Genomic DNA, 13,146 nt, shown 5'->3' on the forward strand with positions numbered 1-13,146 from the left:
TGTGTCTAGTGTCTGGGTCAATGCATGTGTCTGGTGTCTGGATCCATGTGTGTGTCTGGAGTCTGGGTCCAAGTGGGTCTACCATCTGGGTCCAAGTGTGTGTCTGGTGTCTGGATCCATGTGTGTGTCTGGAGTTTGGATCCAAGTGGGTCTACCATCTGGGTCCATGTGTGTGTCTGGAGTCTGGGTCCAAGTGGGTCTACAATCTGGGTCCATGTGTGTGTCTAGTGTCTGGGTCAATGCGTGTGTCTGGTTTCTGGGTCCATGTGTGTGTCTGGTGCCTGGGTCCATGTGTGTGTCTGGTGCCTGGGTCCATGTGTGTGTCTGGTGCCTGGGTCCATGTGTGTGTCTGGTGCCTGGGTCCATGTGTGTGTCTGGTGCCTGGGTCCATGTGTGTGTCTGGTGTCAGCCCTGAGGATTTTAGCTCTGGGATTTGAATTATGGAAGCTGATAATTATCTATAGTCCTTCGATCTGCCACTAGTAGAATCAGTGAATGGTGACAGCACAGAAGGAGGCCATTCGGCCCGTCGAGCCCGTGTCGGCTCTCTGCAAGAGCGATCCAGTTAGTCCCACTCCCCCGCCCTTTCCCCGTAGCCCTGCAGATTTTTTCCCTTCAAGTACTTATCCAAATCTCTTTTGAAAGCCATGATTGAATCTGCCTCCACCACCTCTTCAGGCAGCGCATTCCGGATCATAACCACTCGCTGCGTAAAAAAAGTTTTTCCTCATGTCGCCTTTGGTTCTCTTGCCAATCACCATAGTGCAACCTGTGCTGCTTTTAGCCAACTCTGAAGCAATTATGAACTATATTAATAATAACCAAACATGATCCCTACCTCCTCCATGAAGTCCTGCCCTGCCAGAGCTCATACACTATGAAGCAGGTCTCATTCCCCAGCTTCTGAACAGAGATGCTGGATAAGGAAGAATACATCAAATATGAAACTAGGACCGGGCACAAATACTCTTCGCAAAACAAAATTATATCTTCATAAGAACCGCCCAAAGGTTCCTGCGATGGCCTTGTGGGCACACAGGTACCTCTTGCCATGCCAGAAGGCCATAGTTTCAATTGCTGCTGTGCTGTGTTTGTTGATCTCAGATGGGGGAAGCAATTGGGGTGCTACAACTGGCCTGAGCCCCTCAGGTCAGGGAGGGGGGAAGGGGTGGAAATTAGCCAGGGTTCCCGCCGGTTCCTGCACGCTGTCCAATTACCCCTGCTGGAAAACGCAACAGTGTGGACATTGGGTGAGTACAGGATTATGCTTAGCTGTGATGGCCCCGCAGTCAAATAGCCTGCTGACGCTCAGCATCCAGGCTCACTTGGGAGAGGTATCAGTGGGCAGCTGGCATCTATGGAATTGCACCCCAATGGCTGGAGAAAAAAAGACAGAAACAAATATATAAATAAGAACCACCCAAATAAATTTGATGCACTCCAGTGACATCGTGAATGGACAATACTTGTCCAGAACACCAATCTGTGCCATCCAGATCCTTGTAGACTTGAGCAGTTTTGGTTGTCTAGAATAGTGAGACCCTGCGTTGTTTAACATTGATAAGCACTTGGAAGAGATGCATAGTCCAACTTACTGCAAGTTGCCACTCTGTTTGGCTGCAGACGCTACGTATCGTTTCAAAGCCTGGCGGAACTCCTCCACCTCCTCTTCCAGCACGGACATCTGTCGCTGCACCACCAGAATGTGCTGTGGGGGGACAGGAAAGGGAAGGTCTTTAGTTCTGGCCTCTTGCGCATCCCCGATTTTAATCTCCACCATTGGCAGCCGTGCCTTCAGCTGCCTAGGCCCGAAGTTCTGGAATTCCCTCCCTAAACCTCTCCACCTCTCTGCCTCTCTCTCCTCCTTTAAGACGCTCCTTAAAACCTACCTCTTTGACGAAGCTTTTGGTCACCTGTCCTAATATCTCCTTATATGACTTGGAGTCAAATTTTTGTTTGATAATCGCACCTGTGTAGCGCCTTGAGACATTTCACTACGTTAAAGGCGCTATATAAATGCAAGTTATTGTTGTTGTTGTTTATCTTGGAGCTGGGACTTGGTAAAGAATTGGTATCTGATTGGCTGCTGAGTGGCACCAAAAGCCGTTTTGCAGCCAATCTGGAGCTGGATTGCTGAGGTTTGATTTGAGTGGCCAAATCAAATTTCTAATCTGCTCTTCAGATCGACATAGAAAGCACGAAGTGCCAGCTGTCCAGGTAGATTATTGGTGATGACCAAAGAGTTAAATAGAGTGAATAATTTATTAATAATGATGACTGACTGTAACACAACAGGGGGATCTCAGGATAGGCAGGTCAGTCAGAACAATGACTTGCTTTCGGTTTGAATTCTTGCCATATTCATGTATCTACAGGGGTTTCACTCTCACAAGCCAAAATTAGTTTAGATGCGCGCAATATTCTGTCTGCCAAAGAAATGTATTTCCTACCAGCACAAGCTGTTCTTTAACACACTGTCATAGTAACACGGACTGCAGCGGTTCAAGAAGAAGGCCCACCACCACCTTCTCAAGGGCAACCAGGGATGGGCAATAGTTGCCGGCCTTGCCGGTGACGCCCACATCCCGAGAATTAATTTCAGAAAATAACCCTCAGCGATGCAGTGCACCGTTTATTACAGTCCCTAAAATAGTCTTGCTTGACTCATGAAAACTTCCTGTAAGTTCCCCCATGTTCTCCCCAGTACCAGCCTCTCAGATCAATTCTCTCTTGCCTCACAGTTCCTACATGATCCTAATTGCCATTGTCTTAACACGACTGTTAACCTGCTCACAGATTGGCACAAGAAAAGAAAGACTTGTATTTATATAGCGCCTTTCACGACCTCAGGACATCCCAAAGCACTTTACAGCCAATTAAGTACTTTTGAAATACGGTCAAGTTATTGGCCCCGATATTACCAGAGAGGCAGGTTGACAGCGGGAGGGCGGGCGACTGGGCGCGTGGGTAACCCGCCCAGTAAAATCCATCCGTTTCCCACGCGATCGCGGGTAAATTGAAGCCACTTAACGTGGCTTCCGGGTTTCCCCTCGGAAACCTGCGCAGCGGGCGGACTGCGCACCCACATCACAGGCTGTCAGCTGGAGGAAGGGGCAGTCCTCCAATGACTGATCCTGCAGCAAAGAACCACACAGCACCATGGAGCAGCCCAGGGGAAAGGCTGCCCCTAGGTTTAATGATGCCTCATTCCAGGTCTTACTGGATGAGGTGAGGAAGAGGAGGGAGATCTTCTACCTGGCGGATGGGAGAAAGTGGCCTGCCTCTGCCACCAAGAAGGCCTGGCTCGAGGAGGCAAAGGAGGTCAGCAGCAGCAGCAACGTCTCCTGCACCTGGATCCAGTGCAGGAAGCGCTTCAATGACCTAACTAGGTCAGCCAAAGTGAGCACACTTACTCATTCTCCTACACCCCGTCTTCCACATCACCGCCCCCACCCTACAACTCCTTCGGCACTGCCAACACTACTCTATCATATTACTCCTCACACCCATTAAAAGTTCATCCTCGACTTACCTGCACTTACTCACCTCCCCAGTACTCATCCCACCACTACCACTCAACCCAATCCTCATACAATGTCATGGCTCTGTCTCATACTCACCCTCTGATGCATCTCTTTCACATTCAGCCTCACCCAAACCAATGCATCCAGTGGTTGGCCACGTCACCATCCCTCACTCACACCCCTCTACTTTCTCCCCTTATATGAGAAGAGAGCCCAGAATGCACGGGAGAGGGCGAAGACCGGAGAGGGGGGGGGCCGCAACATCAGGTCATCCTCACGGTCACGGAGCAGGAGGCTCTCGAATTGAGCCACACCCTCGAGTGCCTGTCCGTCGGGGACGCTGAGAACTGCCACCCGACAAACAGCTGGTGACAGAACTTTAACATTCAGCACTCACAATAGCAAATGATGTTAACATGCCTTGCCATCTTCAGCACCTCAACATCTGTCATCATGCCTTCTGTTCTCTTACAGGGCTTTCAGCGACTGCTGTGACGGCGGAGGGTGATTCTGCAGAGGACCTGCCGGCCTCTGAGGGGGCACCGTTACATCTGAGCGAGCCATCCACCAGCGCAGATACACACACCTCGGACTGGCTTGTGCAATAAGTCCCTTTCATGAGGTTCACCATGAACACCCACACTTGATGCCATCTACTGGGTCACTCTACAGTAGGTGTATGTGTAGTTGCACGACTGTTTTGAGCAGGGGCGGGGGAGGGGGCTGGTGTGGCCGCTCCTCTGTCCATGTGGTGAGGACTGGACTCTTCACACTGTCTGATGTTAGGAGAACCGTTCACATATCAGTGACTCCCTGGCCTCACGAGCAGCCAGGTGAGCCACTGTTCTGCCCATGGGTTGCTCCTCCTCCTCTGCCACCTCCTCCTCGTCCTCCTCCTCAATATGGGTGGCAGATGTGGATGGGGCCTCCTCCAGCGGCACCCCTCTCTATTGTGCCATGGATGACTATAATGTGTCCCACTCTGTCTGGTGCGTATTGAAGCGCTCCTCCAGAACGATCAAGGCACCTGAAGCGCATCTTGAGCAGCCCTATAGCATGCTCAATTGTAGACCTGGTGGCGATGTGGCTGTCGTTATATCGACACTGTTGCTCGGTGGTGGGGTTCCTCAGAGGTGTCATGAGCAACGTGTGCAGGGGGTATCCTTTGTCCCCGAGGAGCCAGTCCTTGCGGGTGTTCGGTGCGTGGAAGAGGGGCGGGATGTTGGACTCCCAGAGGATGAAGGAATCGTGGCAGCTGCCAGGATATCTCCTGCACACGTGAAGGAATCTCTTGCTGTGGTCACAGGTGAGCTGAGTGTTGATGTAGTGATATCCCTTCTTGTTGATGAACAGTTCTGGCTCGTGTGGAGGTGCTCGTATGGCTATAGGGGTGCAATCGATTACACCCTGCACCCGTGGGAAGCCAGCCACAGCGTGGAATCCCACTGCCCTCTCCGTCTGGCTGAGGTCATCCATGGTGAAGTTGATACAGTGCGAGGCCCTGTGGAACAACCCATCGGTAACCTGCCTTATGCACTTGTGTGCAGACGACTGACAGACCCCGGTGATGTCCCCGGTGGCACCCCGAAAGGATCCGGAGGCGAAGAAGTTGAGGGCAGTGGTGACTTTGACAGTGACAGGTAAGAAGATGCTGCTCGGGCTAGCGGAGAGCAGCTCAGCATGAAGGAGGCTGCAGATGTCCGCGACTACCTGGCGACTGACTCTGAGCCTGCGTATGCACTGCTCCTCAGAGAGGTCCAGGAAGCTGAGCCTCGGTCTGTAGACCCTGTGGCGAGGGTAGTGCCTCCTGCGATGCCGCTCTCTCTGTTGCCCTCCCTGCTGTTGTGCAGGTGCGTGTGGCGCAGCACTGTGTTGTGGAGCTCCACGTGGCAGAGGTGGATGCCGTGCCTGGCGAGGCTGGTGATGTTGCTCGTCCTCGGATGAAGTGAGGAATGCAGCCATGGTGCCCCCCATCCTGACGGTGTGAGTTTGAGGGGGTCCGCAAATGTGTTTGCACAGCACAGTTTAGGGTGTAAATTAATAATTTTGAGTGGAAAGACAAAGGTGTTGCAGCCAAAACTTTGTCTGAAGTGACAGAGTGCCCTGCTGCAATAAATGAGGTATTCCCCCCAACTGTCAAAAAATCCTTTGCATCTCCCACTGGCTGCTGACTGAAACACGTCTGCTCCAACAGGGAGTGTTTCCCACAGCACGGGAAACATGCTGAGGATCCTTCAAAATTGCACCCCTGCCAAACTCTCCAGTCAATGAGGTCTGTCAAGTACCTCAACTACCTAAATAAGTATCTAAATTATCATCCCGCCGGCACCCGAACGCGTCATTGGGGAACCCGGAAGTAAGTGGGTTGGAGCCGGGCTCCGGGATTCCGCCATTTTCGGAGCCCCCCGCCACCAACGTACCCGCTCGGCCATCCGAAAATCGTCCCCATAATGTAGGAAATGCGGCAGCCAATTTGCGCACAGCAAGGTCCCACAACCAGCAATGTGATAATGACCAGATAACCTGTTTTACTGATGTTGGTTGAGGGATAAATATTGGCCAGGACACCGGGGAGAATTCACCTGCTGTTCTTCGAAATAGTGCCGTGGAATCTTTTATGTCCACCTAAGAGGGCAGACGGGGCCTCGGATTAACGTCTCATCTGAAAAACAGTGTCTCCGACACTGCAGCACTCCCTCAGTACCGCACTGGGAGTCTCAGCCTAGATTTTGTGCTCAAGTCTCTGCAGTGGGGCTTGAACCCACAACCTTCTCACTCGATGATTTAGACCAGACCAGCCATCCTGTCCCAGGGCTGGTAGAGGAGAAAGGTTCGGGGGAGGGGGGCTGACTCCCCATACACCCTGACAAGGGGCCCACTCCTCACTGGGAGTTTACTATACACAGAGAAGCTCGTTCTCAGAATCCCAGTAATAACATTGCAACACTGCCATGGTGGCACTGGGAGGAAATGTGCTTGTTGTGCTGCCTTAAAAACCATCAGTCACACAAATACCAATAACACAGCGCAATTTGTTTATTCAGGTGTGACACAACATCTGCTGTCAAACTGACTTCGTTTCAAAGGTAAGAAGGCTCAATTGTCAGTCATAAGCACATGTAATGGTTGCAAAATATTGTCTGAAACATCAAATTGCTGGCTTTTCAAGGAAGTCTTTTGCTCAGCCTGAGGCATCTCACGCTGAGTAACGTAAAATTATAATGTAGTGAGACATCCAGGAAGCTCGGTGTCAAATTTTGTTTGATAATTCACCTGTGAACTCCCTTGAGATGTTTTACTATGTTAAAGGCGCTATATAAATGCAAGTTGTTGCTGTTGTAAAGTTAAGGTGCAATTAAACCCTCTGTATGCAAATCGGCTCGGTCAGGCTCTTTCTTTTTGGAGGAGGTGGAGCTCCTGCTTGAGATGCCAACTTTTGTGGACGCATGGGGGCTGATCTTTCTGGGAGCCTGGCCAATTTTTAAAATCCATTCAAATGAATGGACAGAAGATCAGCCTGGTTCCATCGTGGGTATGCGCTCCTCCCTATCTGATTTTCCTCTGTGTGCTGTGCCCAGGAAATTCCGCCTCGTTCTGCTTTAGGGAGAGGTGAGGCAGGTGAAAATTAATGTTGTCTCTTTCCCTTTTCGTTGGCTTGAGCTGATTGATTATTGAATCATAGAATCATAGAAAGGTTGCAGCACGGAAGGAGGCCACTCGGCCCATCGAGTCCGCAGAGGTGAAGAAGTCCCCAGTCTCACCTGAAAGAGGCCTCGGCGTCCAGGCAATGTCCAAACGAACTGGACAAGGCTAAAGGCAAACTGGGCACAGAGAATGGAGACTGGGGAGAGAGTGCAGGCCGAATAAAGGGGAAAGGAAAAGAGTCCAGGCAAGAGTTTAGTTCAAGGGGGAGAGAGGACACAGGACTTCAATGTTGGGAGGAGGGGGTAGTGAATAGCTGGTGTTATATCAGGGAAAAAAAGGACAGGCTGGGAGGGGGGGGGGGGTAATTTGGCAAGAAAGGAGAACAGATAGGGTTATGATTGGGGAAAAAGGCAAGACATAGCGCAGGGATGCAAGGAAAAGAGTCAGGCGACAGCACAAGAGGCTAAAGAAGGAAGGCGACTGAGGAAGTTTGGAAACAGGGGAAGGTGGAGGAAGGAAGAGGAAGCAGAAAGATTTTCCCAGCAGTAAATTCAGTATTAATGAGTTGGGCCTGTTTCTTGCAGGATGAGTAGATGTTTAAACATGTCTATTTATATAATGTATTAGAAATCTTGTGTACAGTGCTATCGCATGGTCCATGTAACACTTCAGTGTAACACTTCCTGTAACACCCTGTGTCACTCTTAATCATAAGCAAATTAATTCTACCACACTTGATTGGGTCATTCTTTCCACACAATAGACTCCCAGCCCTGACTTCCACTTTCTTAAGAGCTGTATCACTTCACGGAGAAGTAGAACTATAGAAGTCCACAGCACAGAAGGAAGCCATTCGGCCCATCGTGTCTGTGCAAGCTCTTTGCTAGAGCAATCCAAAACTAATCCCAATGCCCTGTATCTTCCTCTGCTTCAATTATTCATCCAATTTTCCAAGTTAAAACAAACTAAAAACAACTGAATAGCTCCCAACTCTCAGTGTAGGGAGTGGTCACCAATGCTCTCTCTAATATTTTTCGGCCGTGTGTGGAATGAATTTGGGTTGGTGCTCCGATATAAAGGCTGTGTGCACCACCCTAAAAAAAAAATCACAACTTTGAATCAAACATCTTTTTAGAAAACATTATTCGGGGTATGAACAAACGTACAAAATAATGGATGGTTGTAACAATTTAATGCTATATTGGCTGATAAATTTATATCATTTATGAAATGTGATGCAGGCAAGGCTGTATTTATTGCCCATCGCTGGTTGAACTGAGGGCATTGAGAGTCAACCACATTGTGTGAGACTGGAGTCATGTGTAGGCCAGATCAGATAGTGATAACAGGCTCTCTTCCCTGAAGGACATTAGCAAAGCAGTTGGGTTTTTACAACAATCCGGCAGCTTCCGCGGTCTTTTTCTGATGCCAGGCCGCAAATGATCAGATTTATTGAGTTCAGTTTTATAACTTGCCCTGGTGGGATTTGAACTCTCAACTGCTGGGTTGTTGGTTCAGTAACCGAACCACTGCAGCACTGTCCAGACTCTCTCTTGGCATTTTGAAGTTTGGACACCGTGATGTCTCAGTGTTTGCTATGACCACCTCCCCCACCCCAACAAGTTATGCCAGCCTGCATCCGTACCAGTACTTTCTGCAGTCTCTATTCCACAGCCACATTCAACAGTCCCCATCCTGCCAATACAGACATTAATGTAAACAAATCCACAAAGTAGACTTCAACCCTGTGCAGTCATTCTGTGCAGTGCAGGAAAGATTTTGAATGCTTATAAGCAGTTGTCTAAAAGCTTAGTACCCCAGAGATTCAACTAATAGCAAGGACAATTTGATCATTATTGTTGGCACAGGGAACGACAGAATGGAGCAAACTTGGCAACCGCTCACCTGAGTAATGATAATCACTGCCATCTGGAGTCCTACAAGATGAAATTGGTCTTCAGCGGAGCGGTGGTGCAAAACGGGGCATCAATGGAAAAGAGTATTGGGCGGGGTGTAAAACGGGGTGCAGATCCGCTAACGCTGCTTCTGCATTAGAAGCAAAGACCAATTTCACGGCCCCTAGATATTAGTAACAGGACCTAAAGCCACTTGAAGAGGAGAGCAAAATGATTTGGTGTCATCTAGAATTGCAGTAGTATTTTTTTCAAAATGATGTTTATAATTGTAAAACTACTTGGAAGAAGTTGATACATTCTAGTTAAAGCTGAGTTGTGAATCTCAAAGGTTTAACTGTGGAGCAGGCTATTCTAATCGGGCCTATCCAAAAGGAACTCAGTGAAAGGCTGTTGTTTCTTCATATATTTGACCCACTGACTCTGCTACGGTCAATTTGCCTCACCTCTTAAAGGAAATTGATGAGGTAATTGTCTAGCGGCTGGGCCAGAAACCATTAAGTCTGTCACCATATCAGATTCTGAACATCAGTGGAAACTGCAGTTCAGCCTCCGGCTCCAGACTCTCTCGGGAAAGATGCTGCATCTGGATGCTAATTCCTGGAGTAAAGCTGCGATGATTAACACCTTATTTTTTTTTGTGAAGCTTTAGTCGTGCCGTTCCTCGAGTACAGCTCGTCGCTTCTATATTTTCAGTCTTTGTGCCTCTAACCTCTTCCTCCGATCGTCCGCCTGTTTCGGACTACACGCTGACATTCTCAGTACAATGCTCCAGTCCAGCCTAACTTCAACTCCCGCCCTTGCCGCAAAGTGATTAGTAGTTGACGTCACCTCAGCAGCGTCTCCACCAGAGAGCACTGGTTTGCTGCGCGGACGGAATGATTACGTGCGCGGCGCACAACAAACCGCTGCGCAGCTTAGAGGGAACAGTGGTCCTCGCCTTTAACTTCGCCCCCTTACAAAGCATGTTGGAAAATCTCCAACGTGGGAGGGGAGGGGTCCCTGTCATTTTCGGATGGGTTCTGCTGGTCTCCTTCCTGAAACCATATGCTTGTGTGCACTTCCATTTATAATGGGAACTGCCTATGTAAACTGGTCACGCTGCAATTACACTCCTCCTGCCAGTGGTGGCGCTGCAGCACCTCAGTCTTGCATCTCCCAGTAGCTCAGCCTTTACTACCGAAAATCTCCACTGCTTCAACCAACTCCACTTCCCAAATCACCATAAGTTTTGTTATTAATAATCATATGAAATATAAGTATTATATAACGATAAGCAAAGAATGTATGAGCTTAAAATGGTGACTGAATTATGTCTGTGTGCCCTGGTCCAATTAAGCCGTACCCTGTAATCCCACTTCATCTGAAGGCTACATTTCGTTTTGACTTCCCATGTGCAACAGCATGGGGGGTTGACTAGTGATGTACAATGCACAGCACTGCTGTGAATAAATACCAGTGGAGCTAATAATCATTTCATACACACCAAACTCTCAATCTTGATTAGAATCCTGCGTTAGACTCCAGCACAACAGCCTCATTGAACCCTGATGTGAAATTCAGTTAGTGTGTTGTAATTACGCCTCACAGTCTAACAAGATTCATACCTCTTTTCGGACAGCATTAAATCATACCCATCATAAACTCCCAGTCCAGCAAGCACGCATGCCTCCCAATGCAAACACCTTCTGTCCAGTTGATGTAATATGGTAAACATCTCCCCTTTGACACTGGCCCATCTCCGACTCTTTTATTGAAAGTTATTCAGTCAGCCTTGTTGGAGCAGATATTGACTGTATCACATTGCTGCCTGTGACATGTCCACTACATATAATATGGTAGGTGCCTCTTAAGGGAATTGTACCCATATCAACCCAAATATTCTCTTTATTCAACTGTTTGTGTACAGTAGGTGCGGTAGAACATGTGGAGCACGAGCCAGTCCCAGAGCAAATGGTCCCTTTCAATTAACGGTTTCATCAACAGGCTGTCCCTTTATAGGCCTGTGCTTTCCCGAGTTCCACCTTGGCTAATGATTGCCAACCAATTACGACAGGGGTACCTACAAGCAATATCTGTTCCAGATCCATGTTACGTGAACTGTCTGCCAAGCATGGACCCTGTATGGGCCTCTACTGGGCACAGCATGGGAACTCTTCGATCTTCAAAACTGGCACATTGACGTCTCCCATGCTGTAGTTTATGCTCGGCTAACCCAAGTGGGATTGTATCTTCATGTAACTCCACACTTAGCCCTCTCTGTTAGCAAACAGAGCACACTTTCGGTAGGTTTGGTTCAACCCCGTCCTTACATGTTGATATATTACCACAACTTTCAGTCAGACAGTACCACTGAGTCCATGAACCAATCTACCAGGAGTCAGGTTTTACTCTAAACTTACAGATTGAGTTGCTCCTTCAATGACTTCTTCCTTTAGGGGCTCCAGCCTTGGAGTCTACAGTAAACAGAACAAAAAGATGGGTTAGTTAGTCAGTTAGTTAGTTAGTTAAATATAATGTGCAGTGAAATTTTACACTCATCGTGGTGAGGGCAGTCTGCTCTAATGAATGGAAGGTTTTCCACTTTTAGTGACCAGCATCAAGTCAACATCAAATGATAGCTGCCAAGGGACATCAGAACTCAACTTATCAATGAAATTTTCTGATCTGTTTAACACTGTCTACCTTTGTCACCGCTGCCACAATTCCTTCTCCCCCACCTTCAAATCTATGGCAAATCCTTCAATCTTGTCCCCAACCTATATCATAGGAACCCTTACCTAACAAAAATCTATCGATCTCACTCTTGAAAGCTTCACTTGTCCCCCAGCATCCACTGTCTTTTGGGGAAGCGAGCTCCAGATTTCCACAACCGTTTGTGTGAGGAAGTGCTTCCTGATTTCACTGTTGAATGACCTTGCTCTAATTTTGAGATTATGCCCTCTTATTCTGGTTTCTGCTACCAGAGGATTCTCTTTATCTACCCTATTGAATCCTTTTATCATTTTAACCACCTCGATTAGATTTCCTCTCACTCGCCCGTCAGACCCCTTTGGCAAAACATTATCATCTGATTGATGAGTCAGCATAAAATAAGTGCACCATTTCCTGTATCACTATAATCTTTGTGAATAATGTAGCACATTCTCCTACGATACCAGGATCTGAAAAGTGGCCTTAAGCCAGCCTACTCTTTCCTCACACTGTGCTTCCTCTGGACGATTAAACGTGTCTTTCTTTCTCCTATTCCAGTGCTTCTCTTGGGTGCAAACTGAGGGCTAGTTATCGCGAGAGGCTGTGCCTCGTGGTACAAAAGACTCGTGGGACTGAGGTGACCCTCCCACTTTGGCAGCTTGCGCCTGGGCAGCCCGGGCAGCCTGGTGTCACCTCGCACGTGCCACTTAGGTGGTCCTCTGAGGGGGAAAGCCTTGATGCCTGGCATGTGCTGTCATCCTGAGAAGAAGCAGCCTGGAAGGTGGCCACCTGCTGGAATAGGGGTGTAACCAGATGATCTGGTCATTATCACATTGCTGTTTGTGGGATCTTGCTGTGCACAAATTGGCTGCCGTGTTTCCTACATCTCAACACTTCAAAAGTACTTAATTGGCTGTAAAGCGCTTTGGGACGTCCTGACCTGAGCAAAGTCCCACAAACAACAATTAAATAAATGACCCGTTCATCTGGTTATTAAATAAATGACCCGTTCATCTGCTTATTAAATAAATGATCAGATCATCTGGTTAGTAAATAAATGACCAGTTCTGATGAAGGGTCATCGACCTGAAACGTTAACTCTGTTTCTTTCTTCACAGATGCTGCCTGACTTGCTTTGTATTTCCAGCATTTTCTGTTTTTAGACTAGATCATCTGTTTTTTTTTAGTGATGTTGGTTGAGGGATATATATTGACCAGGACGCCGGGGAAAACTCCCCTGCTGTTCTTCGGATAGTACCATGGGATCTTTCATGTCCACCTGGGAGAGCAGACGGGGCCTCGGTTTAACATCTCATCCAAAAGACGGCACCCCCGACAGTGCAGCACTCCCTCAGTACTGAACTGAGGTG

General features: G+C 48.3%; 1 protein-coding gene across 1 annotated transcript in view; it reads right to left on the minus strand.

The window, feature by feature from the left end:
- The window catches only part of LOC137335421 (N-terminal EF-hand calcium-binding protein 1-like), a 138,185-nt gene that overhangs the window by 16,253 nt on the left and 108,786 nt on the right, over window positions 1-13,146 (minus strand). Inside the window, exons 9-11 of the mRNA XM_068000767.1 lie at window positions 11,485-11,538; window positions 1,596-1,708; window positions 839-916 (exon numbers count right to left, since the gene is read on the minus strand). Of these exons, the coding sequence (XP_067856868.1) occupies window positions 839-916; window positions 1,596-1,708; window positions 11,485-11,538 (245 nt within the window). The remainder of the gene's footprint in view (window positions 1-838; window positions 917-1,595; window positions 1,709-11,484; window positions 11,539-13,146) is intronic.

Source organism: Heptranchias perlo, chromosome 19, assembly GCF_035084215.1.
Source record: "Heptranchias perlo isolate sHepPer1 chromosome 19, sHepPer1.hap1, whole genome shotgun sequence".
NCBI classification, from domain to species: Eukaryota; Metazoa; Chordata; class Chondrichthyes; order Hexanchiformes; family Hexanchidae; genus Heptranchias; species Heptranchias perlo.